Source organism: Aspergillus bombycis (assembly GCF_001792695.1).
Source record: "Aspergillus bombycis strain NRRL26010 chromosome Unknown contig00083, whole genome shotgun sequence".
Lineage (NCBI taxonomy): Eukaryota > Fungi > Ascomycota > Eurotiomycetes > Eurotiales > Aspergillaceae > Aspergillus > Aspergillus bombycis.
In genome coordinates, this window is record NW_019170085.1 from 147,303 (window position 1) to 169,160 (window position 21,858).

General features: G+C 47.6%; 10 protein-coding genes across 10 annotated transcripts; 3 read left to right on the forward strand and 7 right to left on the reverse strand.

Annotated features, from left to right (window-relative positions):
• Nucleotides 1-41: 41 nt before the first annotated feature.
• On the reverse strand, nt 42-695 carry ABOM_008187 (uncharacterized protein; the record flags this gene model as incomplete). The annotated part of the gene is made up of 2 exons (XM_022535316.1): nt 42-443; nt 498-695. 2 exons carry the CDS (start codon nt 693-695, stop codon nt 42-44), a joined length of 600 nt encoding a protein of 199 aa, XP_022386460.1.
• A 1,472-nt stretch (nt 696-2,167) lies between these two features.
• ABOM_008188 (uncharacterized protein) lies at nt 2,168-3,086 on the forward strand (the record flags this gene model as incomplete). Its single annotated transcript, XM_022535317.1, has 4 exons — nt 2,168-2,357; nt 2,448-2,543; nt 2,617-2,792; nt 2,865-3,086. The coding sequence occupies 4 exons, from the start codon at nt 2,168-2,170 to the stop codon at nt 3,084-3,086; spliced, it is 684 nt and encodes a 227-aa protein (XP_022386467.1).
• Nucleotides 3,087-5,033: 1,947 nt separating this feature from the next.
• On the forward strand, nt 5,034-6,045 carry ABOM_008189 (SDR family oxidoreductase; the record flags this gene model as incomplete). Its single annotated transcript, XM_022535318.1, has 5 exons — nt 5,034-5,109; nt 5,179-5,237; nt 5,293-5,667; nt 5,713-5,910; nt 5,962-6,045. The coding sequence occupies 5 exons, from the start codon at nt 5,034-5,036 to the stop codon at nt 6,043-6,045; spliced, it is 792 nt and encodes a 263-aa protein (XP_022386468.1).
• Nucleotides 6,046-7,108: 1,063 nt separating this feature from the next.
• On the forward strand, nt 7,109-8,138 carry ABOM_008190 (uncharacterized protein; the record flags this gene model as incomplete). Its single annotated transcript, XM_022535319.1, has 3 exons — nt 7,109-7,185; nt 7,244-7,477; nt 7,559-8,138. The coding sequence occupies 3 exons, from the start codon at nt 7,109-7,111 to the stop codon at nt 8,136-8,138; spliced, it is 891 nt and encodes a 296-aa protein (XP_022386489.1).
• Nucleotides 8,139-8,485: 347 nt separating this feature from the next.
• Nucleotides 8,486-10,543, reverse strand: ABOM_008191 (flavin-containing monooxygenase; the record flags this gene model as incomplete). Its single annotated transcript, XM_022535320.1, has 6 exons — nt 8,486-8,619; nt 8,669-9,426; nt 9,484-9,747; nt 9,799-9,867; nt 9,915-10,160; nt 10,296-10,543. The coding sequence occupies 6 exons, from the start codon at nt 10,541-10,543 to the stop codon at nt 8,486-8,488; spliced, it is 1,719 nt and encodes a 572-aa protein (XP_022386495.1).
• A 1,220-nt stretch (nt 10,544-11,763) lies between these two features.
• On the reverse strand, nt 11,764-12,221 carry ABOM_008192 (DUF3140 domain-containing protein; the record flags this gene model as incomplete). The annotated part of the gene is made up of 3 exons (XM_022535321.1): nt 11,764-11,965; nt 12,027-12,143; nt 12,193-12,221. The coding sequence occupies 3 exons, from the start codon at nt 12,219-12,221 to the stop codon at nt 11,764-11,766; spliced, it is 348 nt and encodes a 115-aa protein (XP_022386491.1).
• Nucleotides 12,222-12,708: 487 nt separating this feature from the next.
• ABOM_008193 (terpene synthase family protein) lies at nt 12,709-14,057 on the reverse strand (the record flags this gene model as incomplete). The annotated part of the gene is made up of 4 exons (XM_022535322.1): nt 12,709-13,135; nt 13,201-13,436; nt 13,489-13,517; nt 13,580-14,057. The coding sequence occupies 4 exons, from the start codon at nt 14,055-14,057 to the stop codon at nt 12,709-12,711; spliced, it is 1,170 nt and encodes a 389-aa protein (XP_022386490.1).
• Nucleotides 14,058-14,844: 787 nt separating this feature from the next.
• Nucleotides 14,845-15,921, reverse strand: ABOM_008194 (uncharacterized protein; the record flags this gene model as incomplete). Its single annotated transcript, XM_022535323.1, has 1 exon — nt 14,845-15,921. The coding sequence occupies one exon, from the start codon at nt 15,919-15,921 to the stop codon at nt 14,845-14,847; it is 1,077 nt and encodes a 358-aa protein (XP_022386493.1).
• Nucleotides 15,922-17,644: 1,723 nt separating this feature from the next.
• Nucleotides 17,645-18,953, reverse strand: ABOM_008195 (zinc-dependent alcohol dehydrogenase; the record flags this gene model as incomplete). The annotated part of the gene is made up of 4 exons (XM_022535324.1): nt 17,645-18,214; nt 18,290-18,405; nt 18,490-18,731; nt 18,844-18,953. The coding sequence occupies 4 exons, from the start codon at nt 18,951-18,953 to the stop codon at nt 17,645-17,647; spliced, it is 1,038 nt and encodes a 345-aa protein (XP_022386492.1).
• A 1,833-nt stretch (nt 18,954-20,786) lies between these two features.
• On the reverse strand, nt 20,787-21,596 carry ABOM_008196 (ankyrin repeat domain-containing protein; the record flags this gene model as incomplete). The annotated part of the gene is made up of 1 exon (XM_022535325.1): nt 20,787-21,596. The coding sequence occupies one exon, from the start codon at nt 21,594-21,596 to the stop codon at nt 20,787-20,789; it is 810 nt and encodes a 269-aa protein (XP_022386494.1).
• Between the last annotated feature and the right edge of the window lie 262 nt (nt 21,597-21,858).

Sequence of the window (21,858 nt, forward strand, 5' to 3'; positions counted from 1 at the left end):
GTTAAACAACGCTCTGCGCCGTTTATCCGACCAAATAGTTTTCAAATATGGCCACGTTTTCGTGCGACCCAGATCAACGAAGAATGAGCTCGGTAATTCCTTGGCTGCAAATCTACCGGGTATAGTCTAGCCCTTCTTGCAATCGTCATTTTACGTTGGATCTCCGGAATATCAGACATGGATACACGTTCCGGGATGTAGTCCTTAACGATAGCCCAGCGAGAGTACTTCTCAGCGCCCCATCTGTGGTCAATGGGCTGAAACTGCTCATCAGATAGCTTTATCCAGCCATGGCATCTGACAGCCCATGTGCCATTTTCACCCATACTGTCTAGTCGTGCAAATGCGCGGCATTCGTGAGAAAAGGATGTGAGGTATGGCCAGCGCCGTCTAGGCACACCGAGCGAACGACAGTAGTTCGGTTTGTAAGTGCAAGATTCGAACTAGAACTATGCCTTTAGAGCAATGTCGTGCCATAGCTACCAAGGGGTACATACGATCTTAAGAGCATATTGCTTTCCTTCAATACGTACGCGGTAGACGACACCCTCGCCGCCATGCCCAAGGCACTCCTTGTAGCTGATGCGCTTGTCATGATAAATAAAGCGGCGAAGCATGGGTCTCTCATAGGGCTTGCTTGATGGATCGTCCCAGGGTAGATCAGAGAGGAAGCGACCAATCATTGTGTCGTCCATTTTGTGGCTGTCGAGGTCGGCTCACCACTCCCTTGAAAACCTTTATCTTTCTTCGGCGGCAGGTTTGAAGAAGCTACAGATTAGCTATTGGTGGAGACCCCATTGTAATCAATGTCCCTGAGGTGTATCACCGCATACATTGCCAATGACTGGCTTCTAACATACTAGGTATGCAAGGAGGAAGGTAGGCGACGACGACATTGTGTTTTGTTGTGGTTGCCTGCCAAGTTGGGTCACGTGTGTGCGTCCTATAGCCACTATTGCCACAGAGGAGAAGAGAACAAATTATGCCCTCCACTTTTTCTGGGAATAGTCATACTATAGATCTGGTGAGGCAAAGAGACTCGATGATTAAGTGACTAGCTTGTTGCACGGCACTACTGAATTGAATGAGATCCTTAGGATACTACGCAGAAGGGTTGGTTCATGCGTCATATTAGAATCTATAGTTTACCGAACAGCAGTTACATATGATAGGCGAGGAGTACTGCGACTGTGGGGGTGTATTTGACGAGTTGGATATTCAAGTGACAAGGAGCGCATTGGTTTCAAACAGTACCTCGTTTAGTCTTTCCTGGAATGGTTGCTATAGGCGAGCCAAAGCCATAGATTGATTCACTTGGATTCAATTCGTCGCTGCCTTGTTTACAAGAACTGTCGTATGGGCCTAAGTCCTACACAATCTGGAACTAGTGGCGTGGTAAGCCATGTAGAACTAAAGCCCCGGTCTGTTCACCAGTGATTGCTCATCTATACAGCTCTAACTCTCTGCAGTTCTTGACTTCCGAGTATACGCAAAGTTAAGGACGGCTAAGTGTTAGTTTTATTGGAGATGAGGGGCCATCACCGGGTTTACGACTAGATTCTTGCTGAGCTATAATGGACTCTCCGCCCGACTATCAGCATTCTACGCAGGGTACATGCATGATGATCATGGATGTACAACCTACTAGCTAGCTAGCCAGCAGGCTTTTCCGATTCCCTAAGGAAGCCATAATCTCAGCCGCTCGTAAAAGTCTCAAAATGCGAGGACAAGTACAAAAATATTCCAATCGCTCGTAGCAGATTGCTTCGGGCCTGAGGAGCGCGCCCTAACACTTTCCAAGACATAGAGCAATAGTTCCATGCAATGCCTTACTTGGCTGGGACACCATTGACTGGAAGGGGAAAAGTTAAGAGAAAGTGAAGCAGGCAAACATGGATTTAAACAAAACAGGAAATATAGGAATTAGATTTACTTGGACTCACCCTTTCTTGGCTGGACAGAAAAAGCCGGATACCGGGTCCCTCATTTTGGACGAGCGATGGACTCATCACAGGTCTACAAGAGGTCTATTAAGGGATTAATCTGCCATGCATTTTCAACTCATCTTTCCCATCTCATCAAGCAATTTGCATCTTGCACAAGCTCCCCATCTCCAAAGCACAAGATAAACCCTCCTTGCTACTCGACTACGTCTGTTGCCTAGAAAATGACTACCACGTACACTATCAATTTCCAGAACACGCGTGGCGCTGACAGCAACTATGCTGTCTTCATGGAACCTCCAGTGCTCAGCAGTTCGGGAACCTCTCCGGATGCCTTCATGAATGTCTGGTATTCCACGTTTGTTCCCAACAACGGGTACTTCGATATCAAAACGGGTGTTGATTACTATGCATGTAGGTGACTGAACAAGTTATCTGAATCTAAATCAGTGTTGGGTCGGCTTGGCAAATCATCATAGCCGTAACTAATAGATATCTTCCCAGGGGTCGGAACCGCCACTGCCAAACCTGCACCAGGAGTGATGGTTAATACTGGGATGAGCTTGCCGGCTCGCCTGGGCCAAGGGACGACGGCCGGAGGTATGTATCCTTATATCAGTGGAGATATCCAGAGAAATCTTCTCGTAATTTACTCATGCTGTTTGCGTTGTAGACACGTTCAACATGGTGATCAAGCACAACTTTCCTACGATAGCGCAATCCACTCCTAGCGCGGTCGCTAGTGCGTACGAGATCGACACGGGGACGGACTTTCCAGTCCCAAATGAGAGATATCTGATTGGTCTTGGAAAGGTTAATAACCGCGGCGTGGTTGCTCCTGTCGCCTCGGTATGTTTCGTCTTCATCGATGTCTGACTGCTTGTGAACATCGTAATGGCCACTAACATGATGACATTCTAGACCAACCCATTCAATAACATGAAGATCCAGCTCACTCCAAAGATGAAGTTTTACATCCTGGAGAGCACTTTCGAGGCGGGTGTCATTGTCGACTACCAGTCTGTTACCCGGGAAGCCGCCATGATTGACTTTACCTCAGGCCAAGGCGCTGGGAAGTTTTACGCTGTCGTTACCCAGGATGACACCGGAAAGTTCAGTGTCCAATACTTTGACAACTATTAGAAGATAGCCTGTTCTGCGGTGGCTATGCATTGGTTTTGGTTTTCGTCTTGCCTGGTGGTTGGTGGTTAGTACTATGTACCTGTGTATGTAGATAGCTTTCGAGTCGTAAATGGAGAAACGTTGATGTCATTTGAGAGCTTACGCTCAGGTGGCCTACCGACGAGTAGATAATTTACTATATACTTCTGTCTGCTCTATGGAACGTGTCTTTCCATTTTAATAAAGTTGAAATGAATTATCAATACCAATATCAGTTGTAGATATTCGCAACCATCATCTTGCAGATAGGCCCTTGTGTAAATTTTGCCATCATCTAAAACTTGTCAATCTACCAGCCAGGCTATGACATTGAAATCTGGTGTTAGCTCAGGGGGCGGTGGCCTTCTGTGAAAGGTTATGTCTATCGATAGGCATACTGTAGCCTATACCGAGCACAGTACACCGTTCTAGTACATGCTATTTCCGTTGACACCGGATATAAGTCATCCTTTTGCTGATTCTCGGATGACACCTGAGCTCAAGGTCAGATCATCCTATACTAGTAGGGAATGATTCTCTTTGTAATTATAATTTCATTGCCTATGAAGGAACCTCTGCACGCTAAGATAAGAGACCCATATGGTGGCACTAAGAGTATGATTAAACATTAGTGTACTAAATCCTTGCTCTAAGGTCCAATACTTAAGTCATCTCACATGATTCCTTCGGCATTTCCAATCCTCCAATTCAAAACATATACAAAAGATAAATTCCTGCAGTCAGATATACACGCAGAACACCAAGCAAAGATATCAGCAACATCCTGTGACCAACAAACACTCCGCCCAAGCAAATAATCAACCTCCACATCAATTAATAAAACTCCCACAATGCCACAGACATCCTATACCTGTCCATACCCCAAAACACCATGTTTAGTAGGGATGCCTCTGCTCGGGACATCCTGGGTAGTAGTGGTCTTCATACATGGGCCACACACTACCATGAGCCACGTCCTGCAGAGCGCCTATGTCGTGGCCCAGGTGCTGATTTCATCCTGGACCCAGAGACATATTACCAGTTTACTAGGAAGAATCCAGATGGGACGGATGTGAGGGTCCGGCGGCTGATTGTAGGGTTCAGGCGATGTGAGACCTTGGTGTGACGGGTGGGTATGAGGTGCGGGTGGATGGGTGGAGGTATGAGCCAGCATTGATACGAGTTTAGTTTTTGGTATTTGGGATTATGTATGATGATGGTGTCTTCGTGGGAGCGTTGTGTTAGTTTCTGTTCGCTGAATGTAGGTTGGGCTTATGAGGAACTGCTGGGGAGTGGATCAGCGGTTGTGGGGTCGGGCTGTTTACATCGTTGCCCTAAGATCCTATAGGAGGGTGTGCATCAACTTCTGCGGTAGCTGCTAGTAAGCTACTATTACTTGCAGTATTAGTCTAGGTAGAAGTTTGGCATGCATTTAGACCATGAGCCTTGATTTAGCCTATCAAAGAAGACGGAGTATATGCAGCCAACGATGCAAGAAGAGGGTTGGATCTGCTTGTAGATTGCTGAAGAAACTATAAAACATCCTAAAACAGAGCCTTTATTCCTTCACTTTTTGTTCTCACTACTTGGGAGTCTTCAAAATGGCGAAGGTGTCTATGCCGTACTTGCTTCTCGATTTTGTGTAGGATGTACGTTTTCCTCACCTTAGTCCGACTGATATATCATAGAAATGTCATTCCTAGAAGAGAGTTCCAGAGCTTAGTTCAGTTCTATTCACCATGTTGTTCTATTATAAAGAGATCCTCCGCCGGTGCTCGACATTGCGGAGAATCTCCGATGCGGGGATTGGACTAGTTAGTATCTGCGGGGTTGCCCGAAGCCATGTCAAGATATTTGATAGATAACAACCTCGTCCAGTACCCTCATCTTATACTGTATAGCGTGGCTACTCTATATAATCACACCAAGATGGTCCTCGCACAGCCCGAAAACAAACACGTACTCAAGGCCTTTGACCTTTCAGGCAAAGTCGCAGCCGTGACTGGTAGGTTTCGCTCTCGGGACAGCACAGCTACCCAACATCGGCTTAGGAACTTACCTTGCATCTCCTCAGGTGGCGCCCGTGGTATTGGCTTAGAAGTCTCAGTAGCATTAGCAGAAGCAGGCGCCGATGTAACCCTCGACCCCTCAGTGTGTCAATATTAACATGTACTAAGCTACGGAGCAGGTCGCTCTGATCTATAATTCATCCAAGACGGCCGAGTCACTTGCAGCGGAGATAGCAGCCAAGCACAACGTCAAAGCGGCCGCATACCAAGCCGACGTGGCGAACCAAGAAGACATCGAACAGGCAATCAAGCAAATCGCGGCTGACTTTGGGAAACTAGATATCATTGTCGCAAACTCAGGAATTTGTTCCAATGTTCCTGCCGAAGATTATACTACTGAGCAGTGGCATAATATTACCAAAGTTAACTTGGACGGTGCATTTTATACGGCGCAGGCTGCGGCCCGGATCTTCAAGGAGCAGGGTTACGGAAATGTTATTTTCACAGCGTCCGTCAGTGCGACATTGGTGAACGTGCCTCAGAAGCAAGCCGCCGTAAGTGGGTTCCTGTGGACACACGTGCTGGGCTAACGATAGTAGTATAATGCCTCGAAGGCTGCCGTTGTTCAGATGGCGAAGTGTCTATCCGTTGAATGGGTGGATTTCTGTCGTGTGAACTGTATCTCTCCTGGGTTTATCGCCACGGATATTCTGGATATCCATCCTAAGGAGTGGCGGGAGAAGTGGTTCGATATGATTCCGGCTAAGCGGATGGCTGAGGCTTATGAGCTCAAGGGTGTAAGTGTATACCCGCGGTATATGGGGGTGATTTGCTGATACGGTTGATAGGCCTATGTATTCTGTGCTTCTGATGCGTCGAGCTATATGACTGGTGCGAATCTTGTGATTGATGGCGGCTATACTCTACCTTGATACACTTTGGGTTAGAGGTTGATTGACATTTCTCTGACTTGGGCATGAGTTATTATCCATACCGTGTAGGATAGTGTTGGAGCTTACCATCAAGTCTATTCCGCCGGTTGGCTGTATGTAGCAAATCTGTTTAATTTCGTATCGTAACTCTTGCTCTATTATTCTTTCGTTAAGGAATACCCCTCGTAGCTCTATCCAAACAAAATCAGCCAGAAATCATCTGTAACACATCATTCAGTGTCAGCATAAATAGCGACCTCCCCATGTTCATTTGTAAATGACCCAAAATCGGAAGCCATAGTCCGCGAGAAATGCCACTCCATGAACACATACACCAACCTCAACACTCTCCCGAGCAGAGCAACACGACACTAAAGGTGGACAGTTATGCGTCATCCCACGGATGATGTGGCTATGCTGCGGCCGCTACAAAACCCGGCTGCAGCATTGCGCCAATGAACACGGGCAGTTCCATCCGATATCGCGGGTAAGCGCCGACTACGTGGCTGCCATGCGCTCCACTCAACACCCAATCGCATGAAACCTTCTCTGATGTGTCACACCTCGCCTATCAGAAGCGTGGCCAGAGACAGGCACACCGGGGATCTTCCAATCTGATATGCCCAAAGTGCGGGGCGATTTCCGGTGCAGATACTACTGTGGCCCCGAACGTTTCTTTGTTAGCGGTCAACGCACCGGTGTCAAGAATCCAAGCGATGCTGGTCACTGGTGCCCTATTTCTGCCTGCGTAGTGCTGCATTTTCGCTCATGCGATTTGCCGTGAGCGTTTGTCCTGACTGGCTGTCCCCTGTCTGCCCGACGGCTGCTTGCAGGGAAGACGTAGCTTTCGACGAGTGATAAAAGAGGGGTTGACGCTCTTTTTCGTCTAATTTCTTTATTTGTTTGCTGGAATAGGTTGTCGGTGTTTTTTTTTATCTGATTTCTTGATCAAGCTGTGACAAAGAAGCATTTCTACCTCCCATGTCCGGCCGAAATATCAACCTCCTAACTAGACGGCGGGGGCGTGCGAGGTCTCTCTTCACTGATTGTCTTGAAGGAGATCATGGAATCCATAGATCGCGAGAATCCCCCCAAGCCATGCGACTACTTCGATCTGATAGGAGGCAGCGGGTCGGGTGGGTTCGTTCCCCTGGTCCGGGTTACGACCTGAATAATACATACTCACCATCCATCGCAGATTAATAGCGATCATGCTCGGGCGTCTGGAAATGGATATCGACCAGTGCATCCACGCCTACAAGCTACTATCGCAGAACGTGTTCTCCCAGAAGAGACTCCTGCCAATCGGTAGCAATCTGCGCAGTCGCGCCAAATACGATGTCAAGAAGGTGGAGATGGCGTTGCGGAAGATCCTGCGGGAACTGAGTTACGAGAAGGATGCTCTGCTGAGGGAAGAGGCTGGGTGCAAGGTGTAAGTATTCTCTTTTTGTATTGTAGTTGGTTGTGATGCTTCTGGTGTCGCTCTGGCGGGGGGCACTAATTCCATGGGTAGATTTGTCTGCGCCACCGACGATACTAATCGGAGACTGGTCCACTTGACAAGCTACCCGAGCAAATACTGCTCGAATGAGCTTTTCAAGTCCGCAAAGGTCTATGAAGCCGGTGCGGCTTCTTTTGCTCACTCGCCGCTTTTCGACTCCGTTAAGATCGGGCCCAGCGGGCGGCGGTTTCACGATAGCAGTTTGGAAGCTAACAACCCGATGAGAGAAGTGTGGATCGAAGCGAGGGGCGTGTGGCCAGCGGGGGCCTTGGAGAACCATTTAAAATGCATGGTGTCGATCGGAACTGGGGAACCGTCGATCAAGCGGTCTCGCCGACGACTGTTTGGCTTGGTCAAAGCGGCCGATGTCGATATCGTGGACCCGGAAATCGATACGAATCGGTTCATTCAGGAACATACCGAGCTGGATGACGAGAATCGGCTGTTCCGGTTCGATGTTCCTAATGGGCTGGGGGAGATTGACCTGGATAGTATAGAAGAGATGGAGACTATCGTCGACGCGACTCACGATTATCTTGAGAAGGAGCTTGTATATAAGCAGATACGGCGGTGTGGGAGGGCACTTAGTTGATTTCAGAGCTTATGGGTAGAGTGACTCGACTTGGGGGCTTTTTGATTTGGGTTGGTTCTTTGCGTTCTGGTCGGCTGTTTGAGATTTTGTGGCGGCAATTGTCTTTCGGGCTCACTTTTTGTTGATATAGTTGATATACTCTACTGCGAATTCATTGGCTTCTATAGATTATTGTCTATGAGATGCTATTATAGACACTGTTAATTACGTGCAGTACGTGGAGGGCAGCATAGAATCTAGAAGAACATATCATATCTATCATGCTATAGACCCATATCAGTACATCACTAGCGAAGCATCCATCTCGTATCATGATATTTCATGCCGGCCACAACAGGCTGCCTGGACTACTTCAAATAGAAAGCCAGATCAGCGCCAGGGACTCGCTCAAACGCCATTTGTCCATTACCCATGAATCTGAAGGGATTGGAGGTATTATATTGGATTTCAAAGTCCTCGGGGCGGATCTTTTCCAAACAGGCTACATAGACCGTTAGCGGTATCGATAGGTGTTGGAACAGCTGGCATACCTTTGAAATGAAGTGCACTTCCTGGATACATTGCAATGACAGTGTTGTCAGCTCCTTCGTTCCTCTTACTGTACCAGGCGTGACAGCCCTTGGACCAGACACAGTGCTTCAGGGTTTCTTGAGCGAATTTGTTATAAGCACGGACGACGGAGTCTTTCACTACGACCGATCTGGAGGACGTTAACTCTGACAAGGACTCGATAGAAAGGAAGAGATAAACGTACTTGATATCCTCCGTCGCAATCTTCTTGATCCATTCCAACATATAGTCAGCGGAGAAGGTGAGTGCCGCAGGCAAGGAGCCATGGCCAATGGGGTAGTTCGGTCCACCAAACATAAAATAGTTAGGAACTCCACCAGCGCATGTCGCAAAGTATGCTTCTGGAGTCTCCTTCCATTCCTCATCAAGGCGGCGACCGTCACGGCCGATCAGCTCCCAGGCGGGAATGAATGAGTAATTGAAGCCAGTCGCGCAGACGATCAAGTCGAATTCTTCTTCTCCTTCGTCTGTCTCGATTCCGTTCGGTGTAATGCGATTGATCTGACTCAAAGTGATCCTGGCGTTATCCTCCTGGATAGCCTCCAGATAACCATCGCCGGGGCTAATACGTCGACATCCAATCTCGTACGTGGGGATCAGTGTCTTGGCCAGCTCAGGGCTGTTGGCCAGGCGGCTTCGCATTACCCCATGTACCAGCTCGTAAAGCGCCTTGTTCTCCTCAGATCCCGAGATCATCCAGGCATACACGCTATTGACGCTGCAGTCGATCTCATGTCAGCCACATGTCAAGTTAGCACGGCGAAGGGAAACATACGCCCCCTCAATAGATTTTCTATACTCCAGAAGCTTTTCAGGATCGTCCTGGAATTGCTGCTTTTCCTCTTCTGTGAATTGGAAGTTTGTACCCATCCCGTCCCTCGTTAATTGGCCACAGAGGTTTGGGGAAATCCAAGTAGCATGTCGGATGTAATTCACTAGCTTTGCGGCCTTGGGTTGAAGAGAAGGAATTATCTGAATTCCCGATGAGCCGTTGCCGATGACTGCGATTTTCTTTCCCTCGCAGTTGTATTCTGGGTCCCTGTTGATGTGAGCTACTGTTCATGCTACTATATGGGTAGATTGAGCCCACCACCGAGCAGTATGAAGCAGCTTTCCTGTAAAGGTATCCAGCCCCTCGATATTGGGCCATTTCCACTGACTGTCATCGTTAGATTATCTTCGCACAAGAAGTAGACGAAGACTTACTTCAATACACCACTCCCATCCAATACGATATCGGCTTCATCTTCTAGAACGAATTCACCCTGTTGCAATTGAAGTTTCCATTTTCCTTGTACCTCGCTCCAAATCGCCTTGACGAGCTTCGTATTGAACCTGATCTTCTCATTCAGATCGTACTTGTCAGCAGTGCTGACAATATACTCCTGGATCTCCTTCCCAGTGGCATAGTAGCTCGACCACGCAGGATTAGGCGCAAACGGGAACTGATAACTGTCTTCTTTGAGTCAGCCTTCCACTCCAGATCTTCTAGAAATTGATTATCAACTCACGAACAGGAATATCACTACAATCGTCAGTATATATACAGTCATCCGTATACACAGCAGACCAGGTTAGAGTACTCACCACGCCACCCCCGGATAGATATTCTCAAACCACGTGCCCCCAACCTCCGGATTCTTCTCGTAGATAGTGAAATCAACAAAGTCCAGAGGCCTCTCGTGCTTGAGCTTATATGCCATGGTCAGACCAGAGAAACCTGCTCCGATGCACACCACACGCAGCTTTCTTGGTGTGAAGGCAAAGACGGAGGGGTCGAATTTCCAGTCATTCTGGGCTTCGCCGTTGGATACGGAGGCCTCGTTTGACGGCATTTTGAATTATTAAGCGATGGGGAGAACTACAGGTAGGGAGGAGGACCAGGTAGTGTATCTGGGGTCAGGGGTATCGGCTCCATTATATAGAGGGATGGGACCAGGGCTTGACGAGTAGAAAGCCGTGAGGCTATGACATGACTCGGGACTGACAGGTGATGCCAGAGTTGGCCCCGGTTTGCTAGTGCTAGTGTTAGAACCTTAGGGTATTGCTGATCTTTGATCTACCCGGCTCAATCCGTGTTTGGTTACGTGGGTTAGGGGGTTACGTTACATTTGTGCGTTGTCAAACTACGAGCAAGTAATCAATATGAAACCAAGAATAAGAGTAAACAAATGAATTTGAGGCAAGATTAAATGCTAAACTGATTGTTATGAAGCTCATAATAGTGTCTATGCGTCGCGAGACTGCTCAGGCCATACCTGCAAAGCAATTGTTCCAGTTCCCGAAGACTCCACTTTTTGATATCGACACCTGTATCCATGCAGCGTAGCATTGGTCTGCTCGACAAAAGACGGAGGAGGTGTGGAGTGACAGAATTCGTTCCGACGTGCAGTAGCTGCGACGGCGGAGGCCAATCGTTCTTAAGAAGGATTGGCCCCCATGGCTCTAACGGCTGCTAACGAGCATCGTCGAGTGGAGCTACAGGAACTCGCTTCCGCCGTACCGAGATGATCATATAATAGGCAACACTACGTGTTCTCTATTCCCTGCAGCTGCAGGAGGGACCATTATCGTGCAGGATCTGCATGCAAACCAGTCCAAATATGTAAAGCGTGCCTGGCGACCGTATGCACCTCGTCGATAGTAGTCTAGAGAACACTGTTATTACTTAGCGATTCCCCGGCCGTGTCCCCGCTGGTGCTACCTTTAGAGCTCGGTTTAGCCGCGATCATGGCTGTGTAGGCCGCGGAAGCGTGAAAGTGACAAGTACCTTCGGTGAACCGCCACCGGATCTTGAGCTCACAAAACACATGCCGAGAGAGAATACAATTGCCATTGCCGTCTATAATCTTCCGGCCTTGGCAATCGTATGTCGAGTCATTGCCAGAATACGGGTCTATTGAGGGAAGGCATCGGTATCATTGGAGGGAGGAAGACGAGTCTATCAACAAAGTGTAGAATATAGTAATGTGGCAACGACTACAGACGGACCAATTCTTGTACATAGATGAAATACATACATAGCACTGCGTGTTACATGTATACACGTCTAGAATCAAGACTTAAACGGATCATGTCCCCAGTTCTTCAACGACCGATGACTCTTGCTGTTCGGATCCTGCTTGGCTTTCTCCTCCTGCGCCAGATGCCGCTTACAATACGACACGACCCGTCGCATGTGATTGATGTCCTGGTCGGAGTATCCCTCTGGATCCTTGGACGGGTTATGCTCCAGGATGTCGACGATCTTGCGACCGCTATACTTCGTTAGCTTTTCATCCCATACTTGTAGATAAAGGAGACGCGAGTAGAGGAGACCTTTCATGTCCAATTGTCTCTCCAGACTCACCACTCCATCCGGACGACTGCGACTGCTCTTCTTTGAGCCAGTCGCGGAGTTCATTAGGGGTCATATTGACCAGGTCGTTGAATTCCCTAGTGGTCAGTTAGTTTGGATTAGGACTGATACGCAAGGGCAGTGTACTCAATGACGGTGCTCTTGTCTTTGACCATTATGATTATTGTTCTAGGGGGTCGTGCTATTCTTTAATGATGCTGGCTATTTGTCCTTTTGCTTGTCGGCAGGAGTCTGCGATGTATTTATGCCGGAACGGAACTGACGTCATGCGTAGATTGATGGAATTGAGTTCATTATGATGCTCCGGCTATTCGTTAAACTTCGCCTCCCAGAAGTCAATCTGGGTTAAGGCGTAGCTCTGCGTTCATATTGGACAAGCTGGGGCAATGAACTGGCTAGTGGAACGTAGACCAGGATGAACATCCGAGTATATAGCTCTCATACTATTTAAACACTTTGATGACAACGGTCTATAACACCTTTATCAATTCTAGACCAGCTGCAAATCTTTCATCCGTGCCCCAGCGGTTCAACCCTATCTCTCCAATTTCCACATAGTTTGATGAATATCGAAATTGCATCGTGACTGTAATATACTAGCCCTCACATTACACCCAGAACATAGAACAGTGAGCATGCAGCTCACGCAGAAATCACCCTCGCAGCCTTTCCCCCTCCATATCGATCAGAAGTGATCGAGTAAAAGATCTGTCCGGCAAGGCATTCAGCCAGCGCCTTCGCAAACCGGATCTGACCATCATTCAGAAGGCCCGACGATATTAGCATTTTGAACTCCCCGGAGAACTCACACTCCGTGTCCAAGATAAATCCCCGGGCAAACTGCTTCGCCGTCACCAGAGAGACCTGGTATTCCTTGCGTATGACGTCGACCGCGTTGATTAGCAGTGCGCCGGTTCGCTCGTACTCTTCATTTTCCCTTCGGAAGGAGTAAAGATCATTCGTAAGAGAGATGTGAGTCACATATATCCGGATCAACTTGCTGAATACTTGTATCTCGGTTTCGGAAAGGTGGATGTTGCAAGCAAACATAGTTTGAGTTAAGATAAATCTGGTGGAGGTTAACTGTAACTTCCTATCCTCTGTCGGGAGTATACCTTTTTCTGGGTTACGTACTCCTGAGCAATATCATCCGATCGAAAATCTAGATAATTTCTCAGCGACTCAAAGACCGTCAGCGCGATCGACCGATACCCCTTAGTATGATTGAGCCAGGTGAGTACGCTGGAGAGGAGCCTCTTCCCCAGGCTCGGGTCTTCCTCAACGATTGCTGCCAAGTAGCTCCGCAAAGCCTCGCAACGCTTCTGTGCGGTGCCATATGGGGCGAAAATGGCGTCGGTGATTGTGGATCCCTTAAGACTAACCTGAATATAAGCTGCAATCAAACACGATGAGCCGACTTACAGCGTCCAACGGAGAGCTTTCCACAACATCTATACAGGAGAATATTAGAATCAAATGCACAATCTGGGGAAGATATGACCGTGTCACTCACCATCATGCAGAAACACAAGCAACATAGACTGACTTAACATGCCCGCACGTACCGGACTCGCATTCGGATACATATACGCCGTCGACTTCACTGATGTCGCCATAATCTCTACCTCCTTCCTCCTAACATCCGATGATGCGTCTTGAAGCTCCGGAGGCATTACTCCATTATCTCGAGCCACTCGACCCGAATCCTCGTATATAGCGTCCAGCAGTTCCTTGGTCATGCTTTCTGCTATTTTCCAGTGCTTGCTCTGTCTACAGCAGGGCAAGTAGCTAGGCCAGGATATCGACAACTCGGAGGGGTACAAGACAATGGAGTTCGAATAGCATCCTGGCCCACCAAGACCTTCGTCCGAGTCTTGAAGAAATGAAAACACATCTGGATCGAAGGAGGTTTCAATGTCCAGTACAGGGTCGTATATGTGCGTGATGGGCATGAAATGTCCACCTTTATCACGGTTAGTGGATGTGCCCATGGATCCTTTTTCTGTGTTGCTGTTTTCTATTGATGAAGGTCTAGGAATGGAGACTAAGAAGATACATTTTTGACCACAGTACAATCTCAACATGTCCCAGTTTATAATGACTGGCGTGGCTTAATGACGTAGGGTCTTTGTTAGGGTTCCCATGTTCTTGTTTTCGTGCGCCGCTGCGCCCTCGACGTAGACGGCGGATGGCGCTCACGGTGGCGCTCTGTCACAACCTCATCAATACTTACCGGTATAGAACGCTGTTACTATGCGTTCTTAATTATAATACAGTTATGTCAGAATTTCTATCCATAATCATGTTGCTACTATGGCAAATCAGATGTGTCCTGCATGCCTTGACCTGACAAGCCAGGGCGGGTGGACATGCTTCTTGCATGGTTTAGAGATTGTTCATGTAGAAGTTAAGGAATATATGATTCGAAAAGCATAGAATGACGCATTGCGCTACTGCTTTTTCGAGCCTACTGCATGCTGTGAGTAAGAATCTAGTGATGATGATGGCGAAAGCCGGCTTCATTATCTAAACCGTGTCCTTGTTTCATAACATCAGGGAACCGCTACATATTTTCCATTATCATAACTAGGACATCAGAGATCGAGTTAGCTCAAAATTCAAAGCTGACCACACTTCTGCAGGTGTGCAGAAAGTAGCCACTAGTATGGGGAAATACCAATTACTACCATTTATAAACATAGGGTTCTTAAGCCAAGCATCAAAATCAGCCAATACAATCCACAAGACAGCTTCCTCGAACCTTCCCTTGTCTCAATATCATTCCCGCCACTCGGCCAGTTGCTTTCCAAGTTCCTCCACATGTCCAGCTGCCACTGGGCCCTCCAATTCGCCACCTCCCTGTTTAAATAGATGCCCATAGATCCGTATCTGCCGCTGCAGCAGTCCCAACAGTCCCAGCAGTACCACTCCCGCATCGCCAAGCGCCTGCTTCATCGCCACCCGCCGCGACTGCCACTCCCCAAATGGTCGAAACACCTGCGTGAACAGTTCCACTAGGATCCCTTCCAGAGCCGGCTCATACTGCACCACGTACTGCGGATGCATCCCTTGTACTACCGACATCCGATGCCCATCCACATCTAACTCCCGCACCCGCCTCGATTGTGCCCTCAGCACGGATGAGCAGAGTTGCTGAACAAGCTCATCATCTTTAAACAATCCCCACCGCTCATTGTCCGGCCTGGTGCTACACTGACACGAGATCAGCACCCGCGGTCGAATCAACGCCAGGCTCGCCCTTGTAAGCGCAAACGACTCCCGCACCAGCTCGTCCCGCCCCGCCGGCCCTAGCTGGCTCAAAATATCGTCCCGGAGAGTATCCCGGAGCATCGGGAACGTGTCAATGATGATCACATCCTCAAGTTGAAGCTCCACCTTCCCCAGCGTCTCCTCCAACCAGGAAAGTGTTGGCGACTTGTCCACCATCCGGTGAAACACCAAGTCGTCAAACGGACTCGGGTTCAGCAACAAAATGGCGGGAAATTCCCTCCATCCTGACAATAATGCTTTCCAATTGAGGAAGCTGTTCTCCGAAACTTTCCATTTCTCCTTAAATTGCTGCCCTTGGATGTAGAGATCGTCGGTCGCGCGGAGTACGAATTCCCGCGGCTGCTGGAGTCTGGCAAGCTGCTGTGGAATCACATCCCGCGTCAGTTCGTCAACTGATCCCGTGTCGGTGGCTGAGGAAGGTGCAAAGGGATTGAATCCACTAGGTTTCCTTTCGACCGTACCTGTCTCACGAGCATCCGTCAAAGAAAGACCAGTAAGTGAGCCTTGGAGAGGGTCGCCGGATTCAACTTCTGAAGGAGAAGCAGGAGGCACTGAACGAGGCATCGTGAATAGGAATATGAAGTAGAGAGTTAGAGAAAGGCAGGCGTTCGTGATCTCCTCCGCGTGCCTGCATGGTTATATACTGTGAAGCTACCTATGTAAACCTAGCGCCTGATATCTTTGTCTCCCAGCCCTTTGTATCCGATCTTTTGTTTTGGTAGTATAATAAGTAGGGCTTTAGCTCCACTTAAATATGGAATAAAAACCTCGTTATTCGCTCAACATTACGCTTTGTCGTACTCTAATGCACATCGCATTATCCAACTGAAAGCAGCCGTTCTTGCATCTTTCATCCAGCCCGCCATCTCCCAGTACACTTTTCTTCGGATGCAAGTCAAGGAGGCTAGTGTCGTGAACAGATTGATATACATAAAGGGTGGGCGTACATTGGAGATGATCACCTCCAGCACACTCACAAGGAACTGACCTCCCACCCCAGGCAATGAATGAAAACCCCTGAAGCCGGCGGGCAGGACGTTCGAAAATAGAACATCATCTTACTTTTTTTTGTGTACACCATGGTCGCAGGTTTGGATTCGGCTCCCTCCATTGTCATTTGCCTATACGGAAATCAGAGTTACGAACCTTGGCAACTAACAAGGCAGCAAAATATAGGACAACTACGGGTATCGAGGGCAGACACAAAAAAGAAAAAAAAAAAATAAAAGACACGAAGGTCATACGTAGCTATAAAGAATATATAATTATCTGATGTCAATAAAGACGCACACAGCGCACCTCAAGATCGCAGATATCGTTCCATTCATCAAACCAGAAATTTTCCACCCCACACCATCACAGCCATTGTGTACCCAGTTATGGTGAAGCAGGATAACAAAAGAGATATCAGAAGGATATCCCAGAAGTATGCAATCCCACTGTTGTCGACAAACATTATCTGCTTTGTCAATGCTTAATTCAAGGTAATCTTTGGGAAAATGAACAGCGGTATACCATGACTCATTATTAGGAGAGACAATATAAAATCCAGCCTTGAAGACCCCAAAGAGGGTAGGGTTCTCTACAACATTTTCCACAAATCCCCGGCCGGGAAATACTCTACGCTCACCTTGATATGCCTGCAGTGATCTCTAGCCACGGATAGTTATACTCTTGCTTTCTTTCAGCGCTTAATCCCACCAGATGCCCAAAGGTTGATTTTGTTTTGTCACCGTACTACTTAAGTCCGATCATGTAGGTTGCGGAGCCTTTACTGATCTGGATGAATAAGATTTCATGATAGCCAATTGAATGAGAATAGCAGTCGAAGGCGTTGGGCATTGATTTGTTGTTAATCCAGCCTTGCTATCTGTGTCTACCAATCAGAATATTACTGTAGCTGCCCAGGAGCGGTGGTTTGCGAGGCTGAAGACGTGACCAGGCATGGCAATTTATGGTACAATCAGCCATATTTCTTTGAAAAGGTCATGTCTGCTTCCGGTTTTACTGAGAAAGTATTCCGTTCTAGCAGCGTTCCAGTCATTCCTGTCTTATCACATATGCCTCTATCATAAATAGTAACGAAAACATGTATGAATCTACGGCATTTCGAATAGAATATAAATATTATACTAAGGCAAGAAAGATTTTATAGCCTTTACAGGAGTTCTACATTGCGGGCAGTCCATTTTAAGACCACTTTCTTTGTTAACATCTAGGTTAGGAGAAATCAGTACTGGGAAGATATTTAATAACCGCCACAGGATTTTTATACCAGCAATAAGATTCAGACATTAAAATCCACCACACAGCGCCCTCTAACCTTCCCTTGCCTTAGTTGGCTCACTGCATTCGGCAATTCCCGTATACTAAACGACTCGTACGTCGGCTTAAGCAATCCCCGCGCAGCCAGCGACAAAGCTCCAGCCGTATCCTGACGCGATCCCGTCAGAGAGCCCACGACTTTCAAGTTATTCAGGATCAGATACATAGGATCGTCCCCTGCAAATGCCGTGCCAGATGCAGGCATACCAACACAAACGACCACTCCGCCCACACGAAGCATACGAGGCGCCACACGGTATGCAGCAGCAGACGATGCGGTCACGAGCACACCGTGTGTACCTTTTCCATCGGTTATATTGCGTACATCCTGGCTCAGATTGGTAGATTTCTGGTGGTCAATAAAGGCTTCGTAGCCGAACTTTAGACAAAACGCTTCTTTATCTTCACCAGCGTCGATGCCAATGACCCTCAGACCCATTGCCTTCGCTATTTGCACCCCCATATGTCCTACCCTGCCGCCGGCTCCCATTATCACTGCCCATTGGCCGGCACATAGATTCGACTCTCGGAGCTAATAATGGAGTAGGATGTGGTATTAGCAAGCTTCGTGTTATTCAGCGAAGGGAGTCAGGTAAGGGGTGTGTACTGCTCTGAACATGGTTGATCCGCTGCACATGATGGGCCCGGCGGAGAAATCGTCAACGCCATGCGGAATGCGGGTTGTGTATCGTGCTGGGCTCACGATATATTGTTGGTATGTGCCTAGCTGCAGGGTTAGACAGAGAAGGTACAAACTTCTTTAATTATTTCTGTCTTTCTTTCTATTTATTTTTCTCGGGCTCCTACCAGAAACCATCAATCCAGTCGGCATAGCACGCGCACAATGACATTCCAGATCAGAAGAGCACAACTCGCAGCTCATACAAGTATCCCAAGTGGGGGCAATTCCAGCTCGATCCCCCACCTTCCACCCAGTCACGGCACTACCAAGAGCGACTACGATGCCTGCACCCTCGTGACCTGGAGATCGAACGCCGTAATCGCGCATTCGCCGGAGGGGGAGATCTTCCAACATATAATGAATGACACTGTAGCATAGTCCAGTCACATTGAGTTTAATCGGGAGTTGGCCAGGACCCGAGAGAGTAAAATGTCAGCAACTTTGATTGGTACATATGCCTGCAAGATGGAAGGGCTTACTTACCTGGTCGTGGCACAGGGACATCTACAACTGTCAGTTGGTAGTCAGGGCCATTGTTGGAAACCACTCCGGCTTTGTACCGTTCGGGTATTGGCCGTTGAGGATCCATATTATACAGTGTTTGGGTTGGAGGCTGTATTGGCAGTGAGGCGAGCTGGGGGAGTGGCCCCAAGTTTATAAAGAAATATGAAGAGTGGGAGGATGAGTATCACGAGGAGGGGTCAATACCACATAGTAAGATGTGGAGTTTAACCATGCTACTGAATGTAATAAAGAGTGTTGCAAATTTGCCATTTTCCATCTTGATACAGCATTTGTCCGGGGCAGAGCTGTTGTGTGGGGGAAAACAGCATACAAGTGTTTCCAGTCCGTCGACTAAATAGGTAACCCGTCCCGGTGGGGCTCGGATTACCGATGCTTACGGAGTACATATCGGCATCAATTGTACTTCACAACGTGGACGCTCTGATTTGGTATATATATCATCCCGAAATCATGGTCGAGACAGATGTACCTGTCATGGTGCTTCTGTCAAGCTGGCAAATATCAGTGAAATGGGCGAACTTGAACTAAACCCAACTGTTTTCATCCCGTAAACTTCCCCTGCTGCCAAAAGCTCGATTTACAATACGCAACAATTATAGAAAGGAAGCTTTGAATGCCGAGGAATAATAGTCGCTAGGTAAATGCACGGGGACTGAATGTTTAGACATCATTTGCTCCTGAGTTGGAAGCACACTGAGGTATCTGAGCAGCTTCAACGGTGCCCTTGAGAATGCTTCCATGCATTCCTCTCATAGCGAGTTGAAGGCCTTGATTATTCCAGCGTTCTAGACCATCCTAGTAAAAGACATTCTGCTTATACCGGGATGGGGCTTAATGTTGCTTGAGCCACAACGCTGGCGCGAGTTAGAAGTTTCAATGAGAGTGGCGTTATCGCCCTAATCTGCGAGGGCTTTGCCATCTAGATCATGTGTATCCACAAAGTTTGACAACTGATATTGAGATATGCTTGAGTAGTAAGGGCACTGTACTTAGACAGGTGATTAAATAGCGGATACAAAAGAAGATATGCAAATCAAGGAACAATTAGGCGGGCAGATCTCTCCAGTTGTAAACATCGTTGCGCCGGTATTTCTCGTCTCCACAAAGGATTGAATGGTACTAATTCCGGGAGTCAAGAAGACAAGCAAGAAATATGTGGCAGGTTACCTGGCTGGTATATCAGGAAGTCCGTTTAACAGAAAGCGTTTCAAAAGAGGAAATTACTGCCACCAGCGACAATCATGCCCTGCTTGCCGCTTTGCCAGAAAAGGTATGCTGCTCCGACGGCCTTCCTGCCTTCTTCCAAAAGCCTCTGGTCCTCCATTAGAAACAGCAACGGTGGGATTTATGCATCTGTGTCATTCCGGTATAGAGAATTATCATAGTAGAAGTATTGCTAAACACGTACATATCAACGACGCCTGCTATGCGGTGTCATATCTCTGTGAAGGCGTGACAAATACAAGCAGCGGTGCGTGAGACCTCCGGACGAAGATATAAATTTGCAAGGTCATATTTACTTTATTGAACTCGTTAAACAGGTTCACATGGTAATACTGCGGATTTCGTTCGTTTGTGTTAGTGCCTCAAATATCCCTGCCCTAACAACAGACTATCACTGACTTATATCACTATTTTTGGGAGATAACGGAACTATTACTCTTATAGAAAAGCTAGCTCTTTGCACGTAGCTTTGAAATATATCAAACGAGCTCTCGAGGACAAATCTAGCCTCGTCAAAGGCATAGAATGAAGATGCGATTTAGAAGCGATGCCTGGGCCATCTCTTATTACTTTCTGGCGATTAAGGGTGGTGTTCTAACTGAAAGGTCTCATGTGATCATTGGGCGAGGAAAGGAGACTTCTCTCGGTTCGTAGAAGATTTTCTTCCAACCACTCAAGATTCACCCGCGACAGAACTGTCTTTTGCATCAGGCATTGTATGCTTCTTTAGCATCTCCACAATATTCATGTGCTTATTTTTTGCCGCTGCCTGAAGTGCTGCGTGGACGTCATCGTCTTCTATCCTAGAGCCGCTCCCATGATTGAGCATTATCTCAACAACTCTCTGGTGACCATTTTCTGCAGCTCCATAGAGTGCCGTGCGGTCATGCAAATAGCCTCGGATATTAGGGTCGGCGCCATGATCAAGTAATATTTCCACAATTTTGGGGTGTCCACTTTCTGCCGCTATCTGTAGTGCTGTGCCATTTACAGTTTCATGATTGACATGAGCACCGCGATCAAGCAGTAGTTCCACGACTTTCTGCCGCCAATTTTGCACTGCCAATATGAACGCTGTTTTTTCATGGTATTGATGGTTGATATCGGCTCCGTGATCGAGTAATATGTCCACAACTTTCAGGTGCCCATTCTTTGATGCTTTAAGAAGTGCTGGTTCGCCCATTTCAGTAATGTTGATATCGGCTCCATGATTGAGCAGTATTTCAACAACTTTCTCGTGTCCATTCTCTGCTGCTATTTGGAGTGCTGTGCCATCTTTAGTTTCTTGATCGACATCAGCACCACGATCAAACAGTAGTTCAACGACTTTCAGATGCCCCTTCTTTGATGCTTTGTAGAGCGCCGGCTTACCATATTTGGTAATGCTGACATCCGCCCCGTGATTAAGCAGTATTTTAACAGTTTCATCGTGCCCTCCTGCTGCTGCGCGATAGAGTGTTGTTCTGCCGGCCCTATCCTGCATATTCACATTGGCTCCATGACTGAGTAATATTTCGACAATCCATGGGTGACTCCAAGCTGAAGCTTCATGGAGTGGTGTATCGCCATCTTCACTTTGTATATTGACCTCGGCTCCATGGCTGAGTAATGTTTCGATAATCTGTTGGTGTCCATGAAGTGAAGCTTCATGGAGTGGTGTTTTACCATATCCATTTTGTATATTCACGTTAGCTCCATGGCTGAGTAATGTTTCGGCAATCTGTTGGTGACCCCGAACTGAAGCT